The 24472-nt window shown below is 49.8% G+C and overlaps 1 protein-coding gene across 3 annotated transcripts in view; it reads left to right on the top strand.

Moving 5' to 3' along the window:
• Positions 1-21319, top strand: part of JADE2 (jade family PHD finger 2) — a 74515-nt gene extending 53196 nt beyond the window's left edge. For 2 of the 3 annotated variants that reach the window (XM_058035118.1, XM_058035119.1), the window contains 5 exons: positions 88-204; positions 5695-6156; positions 10480-10597; positions 14470-14598; positions 16791-21319. In XM_058035118.1, coding sequence (XP_057891101.1) covers positions 88-204; positions 5695-6156; positions 10480-10597; positions 14470-14598; positions 16791-17644 — 1680 coding nt within the window. In that variant the 3' untranslated portion in view covers positions 17645-21319. The remainder of the gene's footprint in view (positions 1-87; positions 205-5694; positions 6157-10479; positions 10598-14469; positions 14599-16790) is intronic. The other variant, XM_058035120.1, reaches the window with a different exon arrangement.
• The last annotated feature ends 3153 nt before the right edge of the window (positions 21320-24472 follow it).

The following is a 24472-nucleotide window of genomic DNA, read 5'->3' as shown; positions in this document are numbered from 1 at the left end:
CCTCATTCAGACTGCCACAGACACCCCCTTGTAGGAGATTTTGGACCATATCCAGTATTTACAACTTGTGTTCTGTCTTGTGGCCAGGTTAGCATTGGATGTCCTGAAAAAATGGAACCCATTACGAAGATCTCACATATCCCAGCAAGCAGGTGGGCTTTGTCCTGCAGCCTCTGCAAGGAGTGCACTGGGACATGCATCCAGGTATGTAACTTGGCACAGGAGAAGCTCAGAGCTCTGGGGTTGTACCTGTGTTAGCCACTGGAGAGTCTTGAGATGCTGAAGGACAAGGTCTGAATGACTCTTATTTCTGTTCTGAGTAAACCTAATGACAAGAGCCTGTCAGGCATCATCAGATGTTGTTTGCAATCATTTAATGCACTGAGTGCTAGAAACCTAGATTAACTTTATTTGCATAACACAGTGGTGTTGCTGTAGTGACACTAATTACTGGGACTGCAAATGACCTTGATTTAGATCAGAAACCTCCAGGAGAAGGGCTTTGTGAGGATGCCAGGAAAGTGAGATGCTCATGGGATTCATAACACAAGTATTTCACAAACCTCAGGGGGTCAGCCTTTCAGTTGTGGGGATATCAGGGTGCACCAGGGTTGGATACTCCTCACTGACCTCCTGGCTGGGCAAATAAAGTACTTGCATGTGTTACATTTCCACATTTTCTGATGTGCCACAACTAAACAAACCACTGCAGATACCTGATTGCCTGCCTTGTCCACAACAGGGGAGGCAGAAATTCAGTTTTCAGATGGAAAGCAGGGTTCTCCAGGCTTTTCTATTGCAGAAGTGGGACATAGCCTCCCGGACCATGATCTCTATTCTTGGCGAGCAGAGCAGGAGCTCCCATCCATGGTGCAGCACTCTTGGTGTGAGGGCATTTGGGGAGCCCTGCTGAACCCCATGATTGCCTCTCCTTCCCCCTGCTTGCCCAGTGGGATGTCTTGGTGGTCCCAGAGAGCAGCCATTAAGCTTTGAAAAATTGAGAGAAATGTAGGGATGTGTCCTGACCCCAAGGTATCAGCTCTGGTACCTCAGCAGGAGCTCCAGGTGGAAGTCAGTGTTTGCAGCAGTGACCATGGACCAGGAGCTGCTGGCTGGTGGCAGAAGGACAGCAGGGATAGGAGCCCTGCAGTGCTGAGCTGTGTTTGTGCTGTCATCTTGGCTTTAATACCTTAAAGGCAGCTATTTAAAAGTAATCCCCGTAGTTTGAAATGAAATCTCACAATACTTCTTTAAATCTGTCGCATTGACTCATTTTTTTTTTTGATGGCTCTGGGTGCTTATTCACCCTGCCAGATGGAGATACTGTGTCAGAATGGCAACTGCTTTCAAAGAACAGAGGGGCAGGGAAGGAAGCAAACAGGCTTGGCAGCATCAAAAAGAATTCAGTGTCTCTCAGGCTTCATCCTCTTAGTGCCGTCGTGACATGGGAGCTGTGAGATCCTGAGAGCTGAATGGATTTGCATTAAAGGTCACCTGAGACAGAACAGGAGCCTTGCTGCCTCATGTGCTGGCAGCTCATGGTTTGTAAGTTTTCATGAGATTGCCACTGGGGCATTTGCCAAGGCCACCCTGCCGTGTGCAGGATGGTTTTGCTTCAAGGAAAAGGGGGAGAAGTGACAAAAAAGCAGGCAGTGCCTTTATGTAAGGATTTATGGGGTAAATTAACACCCCTAGGTAAATAAATACGCTCTGTACTCATCCATGGTACAGAGCTCTGTTTTGAAAGCTTATGTTTATGGAGCATATTTTGTGGAGCATATTTTATGGAGCATATTTTTGCTAGTGCCTGTTTATACAGGTGGGATCTACCCTTGTCAGCATTTTGGGTTTGTGACCCAGCTCTGAAAGGACGATGTTGTTTTCTGCAAAAGCATTTTTTGGGTGGGTGTTTGTTCCTGGCAGCAGCAGTCAGGTGCTGCAGGTGGGCTGGTCTGTGGAAAGATGGAAGCTGCTTCCAGGAGAGGCTTTTCCAGGTGGCCAAGAGGATTTTGTGAAGGTGAAGTCTGGGAGGCAGGCTGGAGGAGTAGAAGACTGTCATCCAAGCAGGGCATCTCAGAGGCAGCACTGCAGCTTGAGAAAACACCCACCTCAGCCACATTTGCAGAGACAAACAGGACAAGTCTTTGTGCGGACCTCTGTGTGTGGAGGTGTTTTTCCCCCATCCAAATCTGACCATCAAAAGGGAAAGAAACTCAGAGGAGCCTGAGAAAGGGCTCCCTGCTGCTGTCCATGCCTGTGCCCTTGCTGCTGCATGTGACTCAGCCCCTGCTCTCTGGTACAGAGCTGTGAGCCCAGTGCAGCTCAGTGTGATTGTGACTGAGCCTAAAGAAGTGGCTGCTGTGCAGGGATGCAGCTCTGGAGACACCCCTTGCCTGAGTCCTGCTCAGGGGAAGTCATTACTTCATGGTGGTTCTTGTGGTCAGACATCAGGAGATGCCAGAGAGCTCAGAATGCAGGAGGAATTTTCTTCTTTGCATTTCTGAGATGGAAAAGAGAGTGCCAGGAGCCAGGCTCTGGTGCAGCCTGAGTCCTGACCATGCTTTTTTGGGACTCCTCCTTGCTTGTCAGAGTGACTGGAGGAGCTCACCGAGGCAGCACAGAATGCCAGGGCTCTCTTGGTTGTTGGCAAGCTTCTCCAAAGAAGTCATCATCTTCCAGCTTTCTTTTTGCTGTCACTTTTTGGAGAAACAGCCCTTGGAAATGTCCTTCATCACTCCCCCGTTCATCATCACTTCTCTGCCCACTGCCACCCCCTCCCATTAGGCAAGCAGTGCCCCTGGTGCTCATCCCCTGGGACAACTGGTGGTTCCCAAAGCTGTCTTGTGCCCGTAGTCCTGGAAAGGCAGCACGTGGCACCAGGGATAAGAGCAGGGTGTGCTGCCCCAGCCCCATCCACCCTCTGCCCCTCATCCCCCAAGGAGTCTGAGGCTGAAATTGCCATTTTTAGCTGAGAAGCTCTTCCAGGCTCCAGACCATCTGTGGTCACAAAAAATCACATGGTGGATTTTTAAGGATGCAGAAGTGTTGTGTCTGATGGCTTGGCCAGTGTTCAGCACCGGTAATTAATTTTTCCTTCCTGAGCTCCCCTCGCAGGTCTGTTGGAGGAGCTGCTTCCTTCCCCTCAGCCCCAAACTGCAGCAGAGCACCGCTGCAAGCTGCTGAACTTCTGTTTGAGTGACCTTGGCAACTCAAATCATCTCTATTTCTTCCCAGTAAGAATGATTTTAAGACTAATTAGGAGCCCGTGTTAAATCTCTGGGGCAGTTTTTACCCTCTCTCTCTCTCTCTCAGAATTTTGTTTGGAAATGGATTTGCCTGGATAAGCAAAATGTGCTGAAGTGCTTGAATGAAAGGTGCTGTAAGATAATGAAGCACAATCAATAATGAAGCAGGGACTGCTCCAGTGTTTGAGCCTGGTTCATTCTGTGTGGCAGATCCCTCCCTCCTGCCACACATGGCTCCGTTCCAGCGCCATTCTGGGGTGGATCAATATGTTTTTATTGTTAGTTTATCCAGGGTCCCTCAGTGGCTGTAGCCAACCAGGTATCTTTCTTTGTTGCCCTGTCAGCTGAACTGCCTAATTATTTTCTGTTTGCATTTTGGGCACAGTTTCTGACAAGTGCTGCTTGCCATCTGTTGGAGTAGAGAGATCCAGGATGAGTGTCACTGGATTTGCTTTATTCCTAAGGTGGAGTGGTGGTCATTGCTGGGAGCAGGACACTGTCCTGGCAGAAGACATGGGCGTGTTGTTAATGCTGTTTTTAGCACCGATGGCAGAAACAGAAGGGAAGGGACAGCACTGTGTGTGCTTTAAAAGCCAGCATGTGATATACTGACTGCCCTGAGTAAATCTGGAAGCTGCAAGTCAGGCTGGGCTCCCTCTGTCCCTCCTTCGTTGCCAAAAATAAATACTTGGGAGCAGAGCTGGTGCTTCAGCTGCGTGTGGCTGTGACAGGGCTTGTCCCAGGGGAAGGGCAGGGTGGCAGGGCAGGCACCTTGTGCCCACTGTGGTGGTGAGTGCCCTGGGCTGGCGCAGGGAGCATCTGTGGGTCCCTGACAGTGCCAGGCTCCAAGCGAGTGCCAGCAGCACAGCTGAAGGAGTGGATTTTGCAAGTTACCAGATATTTTTGTGAGCAATTTCCGACTGAAACTAGGACCAAATGGCCATTTTTAAACAGGATGAGCGTGGTGTTGGAGTTCATAATCCGCTTGTTTGTGGTGCCTGTGGGAGTTGGTGCCCAGCATTGCTGCCCAGAGCCATGCTGGTACAGCCAGAGCTGCATCCAGCTCTTCCCACTGCTCTCTGAGGCTTTGGAGCAGGGCCTGGAGAGCTCTGGAAGTGAAGGATTTGGACAATGCTTGCCTAAGCTTTTCTTGGTCCTGGCGGCTTCTTGAGCGCCAGCAGACTCATAAAAAAAGTCAAAGGAAAATATCTAAAATCAGCAACGTCAAAAGTTCGCCCCCGGGTGCCTGAGCAGGATTCAGGGCTGATGGATGGGGTGATGATAAAAAGCTGTAAAATTTCTGTTCCTCAGCTACTACCAGAATATATTTTCGAGATTTAAGGTGCAGCAGAGCCCCAGTAAAACTAAATGGTTTGTCATCAACATTCAGGAAATTTCACATGCCTCCACCTGGTCCTTCAGGCCACAAGTTCCTCTTCATCCCCCACAAGAACAATTCTTCTATTAACCCAAAGTAGTGCCTACCATAATAGCCCACTTAAAAGGTCTAATTATTGCAGTTTAACTGGTCATTAGCAGCTGGAATAGACTGATTTCTTATGGATTATGGTTGAAATAATTACCTGACACTCTGAGCCATTAAAAACAGTTAATGAGTGGAGGTTCTGACAGGGACATGGCACAGCACTGGCTGGTGGGAGTTCCTCTGTGGGACACCAGGCTAAGATTTGTGTCCTGTGGGATCCAAAGTAATTTTAGCCTGAGGTAAGTTCAGAAGATCATTAAAAAAATCGATCTGATGCAAGTTTGACAACATTGTAGCCAATGTACAAGTTCTAAAGCACTCGTTTTCTGATGTTTTGCTCCAGTTACATTTTTCTTTCTTTTTTAAATGGAGCAAGTCAGAGGCTGTGTAATTTCCTGACGAGGAAAGCATTTAGGAGCATTGGCTGCTCCTTAGATCCCATGTTCACTCCTAAACCTTGCCATGTTCTGTATGCTACCAGTAAAAATGGCATGCTGGCTTTAGATGTGGTAACAGAGTGGGAGTAGCCTGAGGGTGAAATAAAGGTGAGCATTTCTCCATCAGGACAAATCCACTGACAGTCCTGGAGCATCCCATTGGCACAAGCTGTTCTTTGGCTTTTGACATGTCTTGTTGGAAAAACCATTGGAAGCTTCTGGTTGTGGTAGGTGAGGGATGAGCAGGGCCCTTTACAGAGGTGGATTAAAGAAGGTTAGGTGGGAAAATGCCACCTCTTGAACCCTGAGGTTCTTCTGCTTGTGTTTGTGGTGTTGGGCTCCTGGGTCTGTGTGACCGGGGCAATACCGGGGTTCCTCCATCAGGAATTCCTGTTGTGGAGCATCCATCACTCCATGGCAGGTGTCACCCTGGTGCTGTCCCTGGGTTTGTGGCGTGCCCGTGTCACCTGGTGTGTTGGTGGGTGTCCCCTCATTGCTGTCCCTGAGCCCTGTCCCTCTGCCGCAGTGCTCCATGCCCGCCTGTGTCACCGCATTCCACGTCACCTGCGCCTTCGACCACAACCTGGACATGAGGACCATCCTTGCAGACAACGACGAGGTGAAGTTCAAGTCCTTCTGCCTTGAGCACAGCACCGGCGCCACCAAGTTGCCCGAGGAGGCGCGGACAGAGCCCGACCAAGCCCAGCTGGACTTGGAGAAGGTGACGCTGCGGAAGCAGAAGCTCCAGCAGCTGGAGGAGGACTTCTATGAGCTCGTGAAGCCTTCAGAGGTGGCAGAGAACCTTGACTTGAGTGAATCACTGGTGGACTTTGTCTACCAGTACTGGAAGCTGAAGAGGAAAGCAAACTCCAACAAGCCGCTGCTGACACCAAAAACGGATGAAGTGGACAACTTGGCTCAGCAGGAGCAGGATGTTCTCTACCGACGCTTAAAGCTCTTCATGCACCTCAGGCAAGACCTGGAGAGGGTGAGTACAGCTTCTCCTTCAGTGCTGTGCCCCTGTGCCCATCAGGGCTGCTGGCACCCACAGGCAGCACAAGCCCTGCTCCCCCAACTCAGTTTGACTCCCCTCACAGTTTTGTTCTTCCATCTTCATTCAGAAACTTAGCAGTGCTCAGTGTGTGCACATCATCACTGCCAAAACACTGACAATGATGGAATAAATTAGTGTTGGGCTCATCTGGGAGTTCAAAAGAACAAATGTCTGCAGGGAGAGGTGCCTTGGCAGGCTGGGTGGGTGGGAGGCAGATGATGCTGCAGCTTGTGTCCACTATACCTGAATAGTTTCACAGAATTATCCTGTGTTGTCCCTCAGGTGCTTTGCAGCAGCAGGGCTTGGGAACACATCATTATTTACTTACATTAAACATCAAAGATGAGTGAAAGCAGAGTGAGGGCAGGGCCAGTGGGACTGGGCTTGGCTGCCCTGCTGCAGCCAAAAGTGGGTCATCTCCTCAGGGAGCAGAGGCAGAGCCAGGCCAGAGGATGCAGGCAGAGGATGCAGCACCTGCAGCTCCCAGTGGTGCAGGACAGCCTGGAATCCTCCCAGCCAGAGCAGAGGAGGCAGCAGCCTCCACAGCAGCTTTTTGGGTGAGAGGGAGCATTGGTGGAGCAGCAGTGCCCCAGTGGTGCCAGAGCTCCCTGGGCTGGGCTGGCTGCCACCCCGTGCAGCTGCCTCTGGATTTGGCTGTCACGGCTGCACGAGGGCAGGAGCAGGGATGGGGCAGAGGCTGGAGAGGAGGAGCAGCTGAAAGGTGAGAAGCAGCAAGGGGAAGAGGCACAGGGGAAGAAGCAGCACACACAGAACCTGGGGTGAGCTGGCAGAGAGGGGACAGGTGCAGTGGTGCTGCTGCTGGGAGGCACACGGGTGTAGCACACTGCAGCAGTGGCACAGGGACAGGGACAGGCAGGGCAGGGATGCCAAGCCTGGCATGCACAGCCCAGGCTCCTTCACTTCCTTTGCTTAATACCCAAGCCCTGCTGGTCCCCTCTCTCTGCTCCTGCCAGAGGGGTGAATCCACTGCCCTTGCCCAGGTCCCTGTTAGACCCCTCACTCACAGCTTAGGGAGCCTCTAGGAGCAAGGAAAGCAGGAGAACAGCATTGTTCTGACCTGGTGGATATGGTGCTGTGGTTTCCTGAGCTGAGGGTGCAGTAGGTGACATGCCCTTCCCTGGGAGGTGAAGGTGGTGGGGATGCTGGCCCTGCATGTCCCTGAGCCCTCCCTTCAGTCTGCTGTGGGTCTGCAGCATGACTGACCCTGTGGGGAGAAGGGGCAGTGTGGGTGGGCACTGTGTCCGTGTCCAGGTGGGGGTTCAGCTTTGGACCTGCCTGCCCTGGTCCCCTGCTGCACCCACTCCCGTGTGGATCCTGGAGCCAGAGAGCTTCTTCTGTGTGGAAATAGTTGGATTTGAGCCTGTTGGTCTATTTTCTGTGATTCTGTGGGCTTTCATCCCTGTGGTCATCATTGCCATCCCTTTGCCAGTCTGCTCCCCCTTTGTTCCTGCCTTTGCTTACCACATTTCCATCTCTGTGCTGGGCTGGTGCCACCATTAGTGGGTCTCCAGCAACAGGCTGCATCCGCCTGATGCAAGGGTGACAAGTTCAACTCACTTTTCCCCCTCATCTGCTCTATACTGTAAATCTGAACCAGGCTGCTTTGCCTCTTGCTGCTCCCTTTTGTTGCCAGCTTGGCTTTTCCAGCTGCACTGAACCACTGTGCATGCCTGGGTACCATGCTTTGCTCACGGCAGCTTCTCTTTGATTTCTTTGTGTCAAAACGACGTGTTTTACCAGATTTCTCATGTTCCAGAGATGCCTTCAGGCTTTGTGGGGTGTGCCCATCAGCATTCAGCCTCTGCTTAGCAACTCCCTGCCAGGTTTCACTGCCTGTGCCTGGAAGAGCTATTTGTTTGTTCTGCTTCCAAGAGTGGAACAATAAACACCAGCCAGATCAAAGTCCAGTGCTCAGATGGGTGATAGGGCTTTAAATCCAATTGTGGGCAGAGCATCCCAGGTATCTGATCCTGCACCTGGCAGGTCACTGCCACCCTGGCTCACTTGCAGATAGTCAGGAGTCACATCAAACTGGGATCAGAGAGGAGCAGCCTGGAAGGCTCTGAAGGCTTTCAGAGGGTGTCTACAGGATGTCATGTTGGATTTTAGCAATTTCAGCAATTAATCTGGCAGAAGTGATTCTGGGGCTGGTCATGGTGTAGGGGTGCAGGAGTTGGGGAGGCAAAAGCAGAGAGCAGATGACTTGGGGACAGCCACAGTGATGGTGGTTCTCTCTGTCATTTCTTAATCCCTGACATTTCTGTACTTCACAGTGTTAGCAAATTAAAGCTATTACCTGGGAATCCTAATACAGCCCCCCCATTTTATTTTTGGCCTTTTTTAACCCTCTTTGCCTTTTTTAAAAAAGCTTTTTCCAAGGACTGGATGTTTAAATTAACTTTAACAAAAAGCTGTGGTTTCCAGGCTTTCACACCAGCATCTAAACTTGGCTTGGGGAAGCAGCACTGGGTGGTGTTGAGCTGTGTAAGTGTGGGTAAATACCAGCAGTCTCTAAGCAAAGCTAAAGTAATGTTTTCTTCCAGGAATCAAATCATAGGGAAGAGATATGGCCAAACTCTTGGAGAGTCAGGTTGCCAGAAGCAGTTGTTTTCTTTATAAAGAAATAGTTTGATGTTTTCTCCAATCCAGAAAGAAAAAAAGAGAACATAGTAAAATATGCTATAGAACTCCCTGCCTTGTATTTACAGCTAGGGGATTCAACAACAACAACAAAAAAAGAGCAACTTCTTCTCCTTTTTTCTTAAACATTCCCAAATTGTCCTTAAGTGAGGCAGGGGTTGCCTGCAGTTGTCCTGCTGCCCTCACAGCCTGTGGTGGCAGATACAAGGTAAGTGTGGGACGATGTCCTGGCTTGCTGTGTCATTGTGAGAGGCTCCTGGCCACACTGGGACAGTCCCCCAAGCCTGGAAATACTGTCTGCAGAGAAGGGTGTGAGCATGAGGAGGGGAGGAATCGAAGACATCAGGGTCACACGTGGGTGTGGACATACCCATGTGCACGTTCCTCTGTTCAGGCCACCTCCCCCTTACCTTATTACAGGCAGCATCAAAAAGCTGAGTAAATGCTGTCAAATCCTGTTAGCTGCCATTAGCATTTTATGCTCTGCAGCTGAAAGCCTCTGCTTGCTCCAAAAGCCTTGATGTCCATTGTGGCAGCAGTGCCAGAGCCTGGCTCTCCAGCCACCCTTACGTGGGGCTGGCAAAGGCAGGGCATGAAACTCATCAAGTGCCAGGAGTTATCAGCAATAATTCTGTCATCTCGTGCTGCTGGGGGTGTTTATCAGCAGCAGGGTTTAGCTGCTGCTGCTGCAGGGCTCACGTGAGCTGTTATATTTTGTGCTTTGCTGTTTGTGTTCAGAGCTTCAGATAATCACAGAATGGGTTGGGTTGGGTGGCACCTTAAAAGATCATCTTATTCCAGCCTCACTGCCATGGTTAATGAAAGTTCTTGAGCTGGGACAGAATGCACCAGTGATTTGCAGGTAGCTGTGGAGCAAGTGTAAATATCCATATGGAGGGGCCAGGTTTGAGGCAGGGAGCTGCTGCAGCTGCTGACCTGGGGCAGCATCACCAGGGAATTTTGCTGTGTTTTCTGTGCTTTTCCCTGGGATCTGCTTTAGGGCAGTCCTGTGAACCTCTGCCATCCCCATCCCAGCTCAGTCCCTCCCCTGCACTGGCTGTGGGAGGAGGGTTTGTCCCTCTTGCAAAAGGTGCAGTTTGTGTATGAGAACTGGGGGCACTGAGCTGCTTCATCGAATCTGGCATTTTTTGTGCAGTGGCCGTGTCAGGCGTGAACAGGAATGTGCATGGTGCAGCTGCTGGGCCAGGGGCTCAGCACAGTGCTCAGGTGTTGGTGCTGGCCCTGTCCATGCCTGTGTTAAATGCTCCTTCTGCAGCACCTTCCTCATCTTCCTTCCCAGCCTCCCCTGCCCACCGTGGGCTCCTGGCTGATCCCAGGACAGAGCTGTTTGGGCTTGGAACGATTCACTGCCTGGCTCTTCCCAGATGTACCACACAGTTTGGGTCCAGAGCCCGCTCTGCCAGCCCTGGCTCACCCAAAGGGCCATGGCAGGAGGGCAGCACAGATGATGGTGAGGTGCAAAGGATGGAATCCCAGGGAGTGGGGATTTCCCTGGGTAGCAGGAGCAGCAACACAGCTTGAGGGGACCTGCTGTGACCCTGCCTAAACCAGACACTGTTTCTTGTGTTTCTGTAGGTTAGAAATCTCTGTTACATGGTGACAAGACGGGAGAAAATGAAACACACCATTTGTAAGCTGCAGGAGCAGATCTTCCATCTCCAGATGAAGCTGATTGAGAAAGATCTTTACCCAGGTCAGTACCACAAAACTCACTCTCACAGATGCTTCCCACTGAAGCCAAATTGTGTGCCAGGGAAGCCAGAGCTGCCCCCTCCCCTGATGTGTTATTTTGGCATGGCTCATATATTGACTCAGAAGCACTCAATAAAGCCAGACTGGAGTGCTGGAGCTGTTTGCCTTCACAGATCCCTCTTGATCCTCCCCTTCCCAGAAATCACTCAGGACCAAGCATTTGCTTAGGTGGGGGTGCTGAGACAGTATTTGGTGACTTTTTGTGATCTGGGGCTGCTTGGGAGGAGGTGGCACATCCTGGGCACAGGGCTGCTCTGCAGCAGGCATAGGCTGGAGCCCTGCCTCAGGCTCTTTGCAGATGCCTGTGAGCATTCTGTCAGGAATCAAGGGTTAAGCTGCTGGTGGGGAGCCTGTTGCTCCAGGAGACCAGCTCCTTTAGCTCTGGTCAGCTGCAGCTCCCTGCTTCACATACCCTTAGTGGAGATCATGCTGCTGGCTGCAAAGCCTCTGCCAACTTTTATTAAGGAGCTGAAATAAAGCTGGTTTCCTTTTGTCCTACTTTTTTTTCCTTTTGCACAAGCAGTGGCGGAGCCCAGAGCTCCTGCTCCCTCCTCCTTCTCCTCCTGTGCCTCCTGTGGCAGGGCAGAGCAGCCCCTGTGGCTGCAGAAGAGTTTTTCCAGCAGCAGCATCTGGTGCTTTGGCAGCCGCTTCCGACGGTTGTTGTGTTTGTGGCTTTGGAGTTGTGTTTGAAGCCATCACATGGTTGGGGTTTCTTCAGGAACTGTCTGGGCTGAGCTTTCCTTGACAAAAGTCTCCTTTGACTGAAGTTTTGGAGGCTGAGGAACGTGTGTGCTGAGATGTCTGTGAGTCGGGCCCATGCAGATTGCTGCTGATAGCCAAGGCCAGGCAGCGGTGGGGCACAGGAGGGCTGGGGGGCCCCAGAGTGTGCTCTGGGCTGATGTGGGCCCTGCAAATCCCAGTCCCTGGCGTGCTCTGAGTTGCTCTGCCTGTCCTTACTGGACCAGAGGTACAACTCAGCAGCCTGAACACACACAAATGGTGTTTGCACTACTGGGGACCCCACATTGCACATCCATTCCCTGGCACCCAGAATGTTATGTGCACTTTATTCCTGAGCTGGACCCCCTCCTCATTATCCCAGCCAGCAGCATCCCTGCCATGTGCTGTCACTGCCAGCTTCTGTGGGTTTTGGAGGCATCACAGGGGACTTCAGGATGCTCTTTAAACCCAGCCCAGCATTCACAGCTCTCAGAAGGAGACAGGCACAGAGTAGTTTGCCAGGACAGATTTTTAAGCTCTCCTCTCTTGCAGACAAGGTGTTAGATAGCTGGAAATGCCCTTGGGGACCTGTGTTCCCTGAAATGCCCTTGGGGACCTGTGTTCCCCAAAATGCCTTGGGGTTCATGTCCAAACCTCTCTGATGCAGCAGTGGGATGGGAGCCAGCAGTTCCTCCCAGGGACAGTGGGGGTAGGTGAGCTGGGAGCCTCACCAGTGGGGTGCAGATGCCAGCCAATGATGGGGAGCTGTGTTGAGGCTCTGCTGATGGTGTTTTGGGGCTGTCTGCATTGCCCATTGGTGCTGTGCAATTGCCCTTCCCCAAAATGTTATGGGTGTACTTGAGAACAGCATGGCTGCTCTGCCCATGGTGTTTGCTCTGCCTGAAGGTGAGTGATCAGAGACAAGCCCACAGTGGGAGGGTGGCTTGGATGGGAATTGCTGTGCAGGGATCACATTGTGATGCAGATGCCCTTCCCTCCTGCCCTGTCTGGCTGGTGTTTGCACTTTTCCACTGTGAACCAACTGAGCTGAGCTGGCTTGTCTCCCCTGGGATGGACTTACTGCTTGAGCCTGAGCAGGGACTGACTGCTTCCTCCCTGCTGCCAGGGAAACAGCCCAGCTCCAGGAATTTGGTCCTGGCATCTCCAGGTGGTTTGGGCATCTGGGTCCTTCCCATGCCAGGGGGACGTTAGGCACCCTTCAGCATCAGTCTGTAGAGTGTCCTGAGCTCAGGAGGAGTTCCCCTGCCAAGACCACACCAGGAGCTGCAGATACTCAGCGTCCAGTGGAACCAAAGCTTTGGATAACTCACTGCTGCCTTTTCCAGCATTACAAAGCACTCACTGATTTGGAAGGGGGGAATGGTTCTGTTAGCATCCTCCCCCACAGCTCCTGACCAGGATGCTCCCCCTCCATACCTGGGCTTCCTGGGAGAAAGGAAGATGTCTCCATTATTTCACCAGGATGAGGCCAGTTTTTAGCTGCTGTACAGTAGCCATCCACTGAGATCTGTTGGGGTTGTTCCAAAGATGGTTTTGGCACAAAGGTTTTTTTGGACCGGCTCCCACACAAAATTCAGAACAGGAGGGGTTTATTTTTCCCACTGTCAAATGATCATTTAAGCAGGAGATTCTTAATAAAATCAGTGAGAACTTCCTGTGTAAAATGAACCTTCCTCTCTTCCCTGTATTTTTCTTGCACTGAGTGGAAAGTAAACACTGTCTGGCTTTGAAACACGGCTACTATTTTGACAGGTTCCTCTTCAAAAAGTGCTGCTCGGGTTTCTCTTTAGCCCCGTTGTGCTGTCTAAACAAAGTTAGATTTTGATTTTGTAAGCGAAGTGAAAAATGTGTCTGCCTTCCTCCCATTACTTGGCAGGAACGTAGCAAATACCAAATTTGCTTTTGCATTTCTTCCTTTCTTTTTGTAAGTCCTTTGGTCAGGAGGGGTTCCTGGCTAGCAACTCCAGGACTGTAAATCCTCTGTTAATTCAGACTCAGGCAGGTGCAATGCAAATTCCCTCCCCTGCCCACCCAGTACATTTCCACTGCTGCTGCAGGGAGAGAGCTGAGGTTATTCCCTCTGACCCCTCCACCCCATGGCCTCTTTGCTGAGGGTTTGCTGCTGGCTCACACAATAAACTGATTTCTTCCTTAAGATCATTGTTTATAGCCAATGGCTAAACTCTGAAAAACTGGCCAGACTGAAAAACTGCCTGTCTTGCCTCCATTTCCACGAGCCACCCACATTTTGGTTTAAAGGCAATATCCTTCCTTCTCTGAAAACTAACAGAAGTTTTAGCATGGACTTCTGGGGGAGAATGGCCTAAAAGAGAGTAAGTAAAAACTGCTGAAAGTATTTTACTTGGCAATACAAGTTGTACTTTTATAGGGTATTTGTCCTGTTTACCCAAGAGGAATAAATCCAGTAGATGTTCAAAGCCATTTAGGAAATGTTAATTCTTAGCTGAATGTCTTTATAGCTAAGAGTTAGATCCCTACCTTTCCATAGGCAGTCCTGGCCATCTTTCCTACCTATATGACTTTGGGGTTTTTTCACTCCTGCACAGTTTTACCAAAAGGTCAGATCAAGGTTGGCTCTAAAACTGCTGGTACCTTTGCTCTGTCAGTCTGGCTGTGCAGCAAATCCCCTCTGGAGATGCTCTCGTTGGTGATGGGTGACACAGCACCAGGTTTGTAGGTCACTATGGCTCCTGCAAGGTGTCTGAGCAGGATTTGGGGTTACTCCCTAGTGGGTCCTCACCCCATAGTCCTGCTCCAGGTCTGTGGCTGTAGAACCTTCAGCAAATCACCTGCCTTCAGTGGGGCTGCTCTGGTGGCCACTCCTCTCCAAGGCTAAAATCTCATGCTTTTTTATAACCTACAGGATTAAGATTTTCTTAAAATGTGGAGACCTTATCCTACAGCTGGCCAGAGAGTGGCCCTTGCTCTCCCTTTGGCTTGGAGGTGTTTGCAGGTCTCCACTGCAGGGGTTGCCCAGGGGAACTCGCTCACCGCAGCATCCCTGATGCCTCGTCTCACACGGCGTTTTCCTTTTTTCCTAAAAAATGCCAGAACAAACTGGGAAGAAGACAAAGGGTAAGAAAAGTGACCCAAGAAGGAAAGGAAGAGATGGTAGAAAAAATAGTCCTGAGAAGACAGAGAAAAGGAAATCGGTCAACGAAACTGTTTTGGGCCAACTGGGTAAGTCTGATTTTATGGCGCAGAGCTGACCCGCGGTGCTGGAGGCTCCCTCTTTTGGGGAGCAGAGTTGAGAGTCCCAGCCCCTGATCCCTCCTGCATGTAACACCGTGGAGTTACACTTTCCATCTCACTTTTGTGGGAATCAGCCTGAATTATCCAGGTCCTGCTAGAGAGACTGGTTCAGAAACATGCTCACTGGCAGGGCAGGGGATTTAAAATTCCCTCCTGTAGCTCCAGGGCTGGGGGAATGTGTTACAAAATCTGTGATGTGCTGCTGGAGCGGGATTTCACTTTCAGGTGATAAAATCAGACTTACCCACCCCATGGTAGGGCTGCTGCCCTGTGCTTTCTGTGCTGTGCAGTGATGGTGAGTGCAGCACGTGGGCTGTGAGGTGTTCTGTACCATCCATGGCATGTATGGCCATGCTGGTTGTGCCAGTGGTGCAGGAACATCCAGGAGTCAGGCACAAAGCTCATCCATCTCTTGAATTTGCTCAGGGGTGAGGAACCTGGCCCTGCACATGCTTCAGCCACCTCCAGCAGGTCCCCATCACCCAAAAGGTTGTTTTGGACAAGGTCTTTGACAACTGCATATGATTTTTATGTGGAATTGGGCTGTTGCTTGACTTCCTCTGTAGCTGCCACCTCCACCAGCAGAGGCAGGAGGTGATGAGTTCATGTGTGCCTGGCTGCCAGGGCACAGGGGAGCACTGGTCCTTTGAGGCTCTCAGGCAGTCTGGAGATGCTGTAAAACCCTCCAGCAGGTACAGGGCATTTCTGTGGGAGGTCTGGTGGTCTGGACCTCCCTGCCTTGCTCTGCTTTGCACATTGCTCACCTGACTATGCTGCTTTCTGGTCATCTCAGAGCTGTTGGAAATGGGGCTTTTGCACTCATTCTGTCTCTGCTCTTGTTTGCTAAAGTAGTTTTGGATTTACTGGGGCAAATTCCAGCAAACAATGGAGGCTGGAGAATCTCAGAGGAAAACTACATGGCTATGAGCTTAGGAAACCAGGCAACTTGACCCAAGCTTCACCAAGGTCTTGTTACCTCCTCCATTTTGTGAAGGGTTTGAAGCATCCCTTGGGGCTGCTGTCATCAGAGCAGGGCTGGGGAAGGTGAGCTGGGCAGTGCTCTTGCCCACAAAACTTGGGCTGTTTGGTGTTTGGGTACCACACAACACTCAAAGTTCATCCTTGCTCCTGCTTCACCTTTCCTGCCTTGGGCTGCTGTCAGGGTGGGTGCTGTCTTCTCCAAAAAGGCTGTGGTGAGTTGCAGGAGGTGCAGGGTCACAGCCTGTGTTGCTGCTCACAGGTGAGGGTGATGTAAGGCTGACACTGCTACCAGCAAACCTTGTGGGCATGAGTCACCCTGCCCAGGCCACTGCTCTCTGTTGCTGGACTGACTGTTTCAAAGGAAAGCTCTTCCTGAAATCCAAAATCAAACCTCATTTTTCCTCCATCCATAAAACCATCTCAGATGTTGAACCCGTGGGTTTCTGTTTCAGAGATTAAAACTGCCTGTGCCTGTGTAGGTGTGCACCTTTCCCATTACTAATTGGACCCAATTAGCCCAGCCCACAGTGCTCACTCTTGCTCTCAATGATCATTATCAGGAAGTTTTTCAGCTCTTTCCATTCCAGCCTTCATCTCTGCTCCTCTTCTTCAGTTTCCATGCCTTCTGAGATGTTCTCAGACCTGCAGGGCAGGTGGTCCCATCACAGCAGTGGTCCCATCACCACACTGGCTGATTAGCTCTGGGGGTGGCCTTGCAGCAGCTGCTTCCTGGGGAACCTGTCATTCCCCTGTCCTGCTCTGTCACCATGTTTTTTAACTTATGCTTGAATTGTTTGTCGTCCACCTTTTCATGAGAATGTTTCCACCTGTGCTGGGATGTGCCATTCCTTGTCATCTTCACTGAAGGAAGAAGCTTGGTTTGGGTTCAGGGAGGTTTGTGGAGAGTTGGATGTGAGGGACTGCTCGGGCTGTTGTGCTGTGACCCCAGTGAACCCCACGTTCAGCACTAGTACTAGAGTAGCCCCTGCTCTGTGTCTGGTGGGTTGCATTGTAGTTCATCTTCCAAGGGTTTCTCCAGTGCCAGGGAGTTTTGGTGGTGTGGGTGATGGTGATAGAGGGCAACATGGCTGTTCCTGTTCCTGGCTTCTGAGGCAATCTTCCGCTCTTGTTTTCCCCAGGCTTGTCAACCTCCTTCCCCATCGACGGGACCTTCTTCAACAGCTGGTTGGCACAGTCAGTGCAGATCACTGCGGAGAACATGGCGATGAGCGAGTGGTCACTCAACAACGCCCACCACGAGGCCAGCACCCCCGGCCTCTCCGAGGAGCTCCTCCAGGACGAGGAGACCTTGCTGAGCTTCATGATGGACCATTCCCTCAGGTCCCCGTTCAGGCAGAGCGAGACCACAAAGAAAGTGAAAAGCAGAACGAGAACGAACACTAAGAAAAAGCTGCCGAGGAGCAGCCCCTGTGCAGTGAGCGGGGGCCACCCGGAGGGCTCAGAGCCCTGGACTAACAACGCCAGCAACTTGGAGGATCCCACCAAGCCCTTCTCTCTGGATTCCAGACCCAGCAAGTCGGAAAAAGGGGCGGCAAAGCTCCCCACCGACCGCAAAGGGACGGGCGAGGCCAAAAAGGTGGCCAGGAAGGGCTCTCTCCAGAAAGCCAGCGAGCCTCACCCCCCTGCTGGGACACGGGGCTGCGCCAGCAAGGAGGAGGAGGAGGAGACGCCGCGCTGCGCTCAGCCGGAGCCCAGCCCCGCGGCCAAAGTGCCTGACTCCATAGGTAGCCCCAAAACCATCGTGCGGTTCAAATTACCAAAGGAGAGCCGGGGGGCGCGGCGGGCGCAGCCCCCCAAGGCCGAGGGCGCTGGCGGAGCTGCCCTGCGGCGCTTCGAGGCCGACACGGACGGATACTTCTCCGACGCCGAGATGAGCGACTCGGACGGGGAGTCCCGCGGCGGCCGGGCGCAGCGGGGCCAGCTGGAGGCGGCCGGCGAGGACATCGTCAGGATGAGCATCCTGGCCTCCTAATTCCTCCGACCGCGCCGGCTCCGTGAGGCCTCAACCCAGTTCCAACTGCCATGTCCAATTTCTGCCTGGTGTCGCGGCGAGGGGGGTTTTTAATATGTGTATATAGTTGGAAATTCGGCACTGTTGTCTTTCTCTTCTCGAAACGCCTGAGATACAGCTTCAGCTTCACCGACATCGACGACTGTGACAGCAGTGGTCCCTCCCCGGCTCCCTGCCAGACCCCACTGCCTGGGAACGTGAGCCGGCACCTGGCAGGACCGACGTCGAGGGCGCTGAGAGGGCGGAGGGTGCCGGTATACCCGTGCTTTCTGCAGGGATGGCAGTTCAATTAATGGGCATTATTTAATGAGGGGCAGATTTCTGCCTGGGACGGTTGCCCTCAGAGCAGGGAGCGATAGAGGGTCCGGCAGTGGCCAGCTGTGGGAGGGGAAATTCCCACCTGTGTGTGCGGAGAGAAGGAAGTGAAATAAGCGATTCTAAAATAAATAATGACTAAAGCACAAAAAGCTTGTTGGAGGAAAACGCTTGGGGTGGAAGAGAGCAATGTTACATTTCTATTTTTAGGGAAAAAACCTCTTGGTCGTTATTTTTCCCCTCACCTTTCCATCTGGTTGGGATCCGTCCAGGGGCCAGGATGCAAACGTCCTCCCCGTCCATGCCCCCAGTGAGGTTCTTATAAACATTGAAGGGATTTACTCAGGTGAATGGATCAGCAAGTGGAGAATGGAAATGTGGGGCTGGATGGAGGAGGAAAGCATCCTTTAAAACCACCATGGGGAGTCAGGGTTGGTGTAACCTGGGAGGCTGAGCAATTTTTTTGCCCATGCTTCCCTCCAATGCTGCTGTGGTCCCACCATGCCAGGGCAGCACATTTGAAATCCCCCTTGCAAACCAAAACCATGGCCCCAAGGCCAAATGTGCCGTCACTGAGGGGAAATTATGTTGCCACCACCATTATGTTTTCCTTCTAAATGCTACAATGGAAATGGTGAATTTATTCCTCTCCATCCTTTGTTTTGTTTTGGTTTTTTTTTTTTTAACCTTAAATCCTGGTTACAAGCTGTTGACTCGTTGTGGGGGGGTGATTCACAGAAGCTGACATTACAAATATTACAATAATTTAATGCATAAAATGTCCCCAGTAAGCCTTAAATGTTGTTTAAAAGCCCATGTTACCTATAAGTCAGGCGAATTTCCATGTTTGCACTTAATTGCACCATTACTTCGGTTTTGGCTTCAAAGGTCACAGTTAAGTCATGCTACGTGTTTTATTGGAGTGACCCCAGTGTGAGCTCAGGGAACAAAAAAAAAAAAAGGAATTCACTGAAACTTTTGTTGTTGTTGTTTTTTAAAAATAAAAAATGTTTTAAAAAAAAACTAAAAAAAAAAAAACAAAACCAACCCAAACCTGGGACACTTCTGCAACCGGTTAAAACCCATCACTAAACAAAAAAACCTTGCAATTGTCAAACCAATCAGTCAAAGAATTTTGTGGATGCCAAAGAAATATTTTGACAGTCAAGCAGCACAGCCAGAAACCGGAAACTTGTCATTATGAAAAAAATAAATTGGAAGTTATTTAGCAACCAAGGACTAAAGACACACTCATACCACACTGCTGCGGCGTTAGGTTCCAAGCTTGCTCCGAGGGATGCTGCTGCTCCGAGACCGCATCCTGCCATTTTGGTTTCCGATGCTTTTTGCTCAATTCACTGTGAGCTTTCTTTTTGAAACTCTGAGACTATTTCGATTGGTGTTTTAGAGTAGATCATCATCTTTATCAGCCTTCCAAAGTCCTTATTATTGATCAAATTGCAGCAAAGATCAGCGATGACAGCCCAGCTGATCCCAGACACGGCGACCGGTGGGGGCTGCGGGTGGGATGCCCAGCCCTGCCTGAGCCCAGCACTCACCTGGCTGAGACTGACCGTGCCTGGGAAGGAATCTTCCTCAGATGGGAGAAATGTGACACAAGTTATTAGTGGGGGAAAAAACAAAAGAAAACAAAAAAACAGCAAAATACCAACAAAACAGGAACTACCTTTGTTATAAATTAGCATAATCCATTGAGGTTGGAAATGAAAATCTGCTCATTAATTAAGGCTCAGTATGTTCAGATAATGTTAAATACAGTAAATAGGACTTAGTTTATCTTATCAGGCTTGCTAGCTTTAGCTCCAGTATCCTAGTATACGAGTCATAACAATAATCAATATGCTGCCTTTTAATGAATCTTGCTTCCGTGTGCTTCACTCAATTATGGTTAAAAAAAAGCAATCCACAAATTTCACTGTACACAGTTCCATTCATCAGCTTCTGCACTACTTGTCTTCTCAGTACAGGAAAGCAAAAATGGGGAAACTTTAAAGAACAACCAACCTGGCACCTCCAACATTGGGCAATAGCACAGTTTGAAACACTTCCAAAATATCAGGCATCATGTTTTGCCATCAGGAGATGGGGGGAAAGCTAAGCAAGCTGGTGGGGCACAGGGAGATGAATGGGATGGCAGGAATAGAGAGGAGGAAAAGGGCTCTGGTGAGCTTTGGGGCTGAGCAAGGGCTGGACCATGGCAGGATGGCTGCAGCCACCCCAGAGCATCCCCTGCCTGGAGCGTCCTGGGAGCAGGGGAGTCTGGTGTTCTGGAGAGAAAATGCACAAGGAAAATATTTTTGATGTTAATGTAAATGTATTTTGAAATGAATAGAAAGAGAAGAAAAAAAGGTTTATTTTAGTACAGAAATGTTATCTTTTAAGATGTATAAACTACAGGAACTGACATTTGCACTGTAAGAGCACCTGTTTCCTTGGAGAAGCAGCCGCTGTTGAGATGAGGATGCAGAAAGCATCATTCCCTGATGGAGCACAGCCCCTCACCAGCCCCAGCCCTGATGGCTGAGGGAGTTTCCCCAGGGCAGCTCCCATTCCACACTCCCATTTTCCCCACACCCATCTTTTGATTTTTTTTTTAATTTTTCTTTTTTTTTCTTTTTTCATTTGCACCTATGTTATGGGGTTAGGATGCCTGCTGTCCCATGGAGCTCACCCCAAGGTTGGATGCAGAATGGAGCCAGGATGGAAGATGCTGCAGGAAGATGCTGCTACAGGGCAGGGCATGAGATTTGGTTGTTCTTTAAGGAAATCCCCTGCAGTTTGCACCATTCCACATGCAAACCAACCCACTTCACATCAGTTACAGGAAACGATATGAATGTCACAGGAGGAGAAACCCTTCTGTTTTCTTTGTTTCAAAGAACGTGATGTGCCATTTGTTAATACAAAAGAGAAATATTGAAAATATATTGAAAAGAGCAATTTTAAATTATTTTTGGCTTATGTTGCAATATTTATTTTCTTGTATTAGAAATTCCTTTGTAGAGAAAAAATGTATTTTTCATTAATGCAAAAACCTATTTCTCCTTTTTGTACATTTTCCATGTTAGTTAATCCTTAAAGCAATATAATGTTATCAAACTCGTTCTGTGTGAGACTGTATTATGCATGCTATTTGTGTTGCCTTGGAATAGCTCTGTCTGCCATTATTTTCATCCTGTTTAGATACAGTGTATGCTTTAATACACATTGGGACCATGGCCCATTGCTTATGAAAAGAAACCCCTTTGCATTCCTCAATGTGTTGGCTAATGCAGTCAATAAAGCAGTGTTTTCTGTGTACCTCGTGTTGGTGTAGTGAGCATGGTCACACAGAGCAAGCTCATGCCAGGGTGCAGGGATGCTGGTCCAGCCCTGCTGATGCAGCCACTCTGCCTGTGAGTAGCACATTTTTGAACTTTCATCGCATTTCCATTGCCAAATCTTAGCCAGCTCTTGGGGAAACACAGCTGGAGATGTTTCTAACAGCTGGAAGGGCAAGCCCAAGCAAGAGGATGTTCACAAAGTTCCCCATGCCTGAAAGTTTCTGTAATTCAAGGTAGCTCCCTTTCTGGTGGAGATTTAAGTCTTGTTTTGCAGACTTGGAGCCAAGCCCACAGAGGAAGTCCTGCTGTGAGACAGGATGCTCAGAGGAACAGCTTCTTGCACCAGGAGCTGCTTTAACAGGCAGGGAAACACTGCTAGATCTGCTATTCATGGGAGCAAAAGCAAGCTGTGAAATCCAAAATACTCCAGTGATGTGTTCCTGTTTGTGAGACACTCCTTGCATCCTGCTGATGCCAACCAGCAGCCAATACAGTGAGTGGCATCTCTGCCCATGGGAGGAGATGGGAACTAAAGCTTTAAAAACTTGAATAGGATCCACATCTTATGAATGCTTGGCTGGTTTGGAGGCCACAGGCAAGGGTGCTGCCTTGTTTCAGCAAATATTCAAGTCATTAAGGAATGGCTCTTCCACCATTTTTGGCCTTTACTGGCACATTTTTCTTCTGTAAAATTGCCCAAGTGCCAGAGCTGCTGAAGGAAAAGGAGCTATTTAGCAGACATACTTCATTCAGTTTGTTTGTTAAGTGATTAATCAGGTAGGTCATGGTGCACAGTGAAGTCAGAGCAAAACTCATCTGAGATGGGTTTTCTGGGGGGTGGAGCAACTACCATGGCCTCAAATTTAGCACTTCAATGAAAAGGAAAAGGTTTATTGCTAAGAATAAGGATTTTGTTACTGGGCTGTGTTCTTGCTCACAGCTCTCCAGGCACCCTAGAGATAAACTTCAGTCCCCAGAGCCCCTCAGTGCAGGTGTGATGCCCACAGCGATGTGCATGAAACTGTCAAAAAGCCAGTTCAAGAGTTGCCTTCTCTAGCAAGTTTTTCACCTGTTCAAGGCAGGGAGACATTCTGGAGTTCCATTCCATAGAGCAGGGAGCAAGGCCAGCCTGACTGTTATTGTTTAACTTGAATCAGCAACCCCTTTCCCAGCCCCAAAATGTCCAAGGGGATGATGCCAAGCCCAGATGGATCTCAGAGATCTGATGCTGGGGAACATGAGGCATCATCTTTACAAACTGGCAAGGATTTTGTCTCCAAAATATTTAAGGCTCATGGAAGAGAGAGCTGGCCAAATTCCTGGGAAGATGCATCCCTGCCTGCTGGCACCTGCATTAGACCAGAGATGGCTGGGATGGTCCAGCTGGATGTATCATGGAAATGGGCATGGGGAATGAACAGAAGTGCCTGCAAGCAAAGGAAGAGAATTTTGGGCTGCTGAAAAGACCACATCACCTCTGTATGTCACCTCCTCTCCCAGAGACCCCATTTCACAGGAGATAAAATAATCAAGCTGACCAACACACCAAGAACAGCCCAGCAGCTCATGTCTGACATCTTGCTGTTTAGACAGACACCTGCTAAACCCCAAGCTGCCTTCTGAAGGAGTGAGGTGCAGTTCCACGAAGCCAGGAGCCCAGCCCTGAGTACCAAACCCAGGCAGCACCCCCAGTGCCCCTGACCATCACCAGAGGAGAGCCACCAGCCACAAAGGGCACTGCTGACAGGGCAGGGACAGGCAGACGTGGGGCACTGGGGCTCCACCAGCAGCACCACACCATCCTACAGCCCAGCCTGAGAAATTATTCCTCAATAAAGTCACAAAAAGTTATTATTAAACTTGTCTTTGTAGGCAGAGCACATAGGGCTATGGTACTCACTCAGGGCTTGCCTATAGTATCTTCAGCACAGATAGTGCTGAATGCCTTGGTTTGGAGTGAGTAGCCAAAGATTCATTTCAATTTAATTGCAAAATAAATGTTAGGCTTGTCCTTATATGTTTTGCATACAGATTGCAAGTGCCACCATAAATACTAATGGGTCAAATACCCCCCGGTGTCAGTAAATCATCAGCAACGGATGTGCAAGGGAATTAATTTTCCTTCAGCTTATCCTGAAAGAATTGCAGTAAGACCTTGTTTTATTGTGTTTGATTAAGTGCTGGTGGTATAACATAATTTCCCTTACCCATTAAAAGCGCTGGTGCTGTACTTCTGCATAAATGCCTCTAATGTGATGAGACCATATTTAATATTTACTCTTCCAAAGTTAATACATTTAGGAGAGACATTTTGTGCACTAAAAATAGTTCCTTGGTCTTGGATTTCCATGTAGGGCTGTGAAATGATGTGTCTGCTGTGATTGCAACAGATGAATAAGAAAAAAAATCCCTAAAAAAATAAACAAACCTATGACTAACCCACAAAACAAGGGAAAAATCCCGCTGCAGCCAGGCTGGACCCTGCCTGATCCAGAGGGTTTCACAAGCACTGACTCTGCTCTCTTGCCCATCCCAAACTCTATTTGACAAACTCATTCCCTGTTTGTTTAACGCACAAGTGAAAACTAGACTTGTGGAGGGTCTAACTAGGCATTTTTCATGGAGGGTTTAAACAGAAATGTTTTCCCAAGGTAACTTACCTTGGGATGAGTTGAGACTGGTGCTGGTTGCTGGTTCTTTCTCCTGAGATGGCCAAATGTGCTGGGATCCATCATGATGTCATGGTGGGGAGGTGCCCAGCCCCCAGGGAAGGTTTGGGGGCACAGGGTGGGCTCACAGCTCTGCCCATACCCATCCCTCATCCATGAGAGGGTGCTGTGGGCACAGATCCTGGACCTTGTCTGCATTGGGTATAAATCATGCAAACAGCAGAGTTTAGAGGGGAATTAGGTGGTAAGAGGGATGCAGCTCCCTTCCAGAATCACAAGTCAGGTGCTGGTGGTGCTGTTAGTGCTGTGGGTGCCCTGAGAAATGAGCCCTGGGGAGTCTGAGCTCTGCTGCTGTGTGCAGTGCTGGGGTGGAGTTTCCCAAAGTGGGATTTTGGCATTTCCCAAAGTGCTGGGATGGTGTTTCCCAGCTAAACCCACTCTGCTGAGTGTCAGATGCAGTG

Source organism: Melospiza georgiana, chromosome 15, assembly GCF_028018845.1.
Source record: "Melospiza georgiana isolate bMelGeo1 chromosome 15, bMelGeo1.pri, whole genome shotgun sequence".
Lineage (NCBI taxonomy): Eukaryota > Metazoa > Chordata > Aves > Passeriformes > Passerellidae > Melospiza > Melospiza georgiana.
The sequence above is the reverse complement of the archived record's forward strand: the minus strand, read 5'-3'. Positions and strand labels throughout refer to the sequence as shown.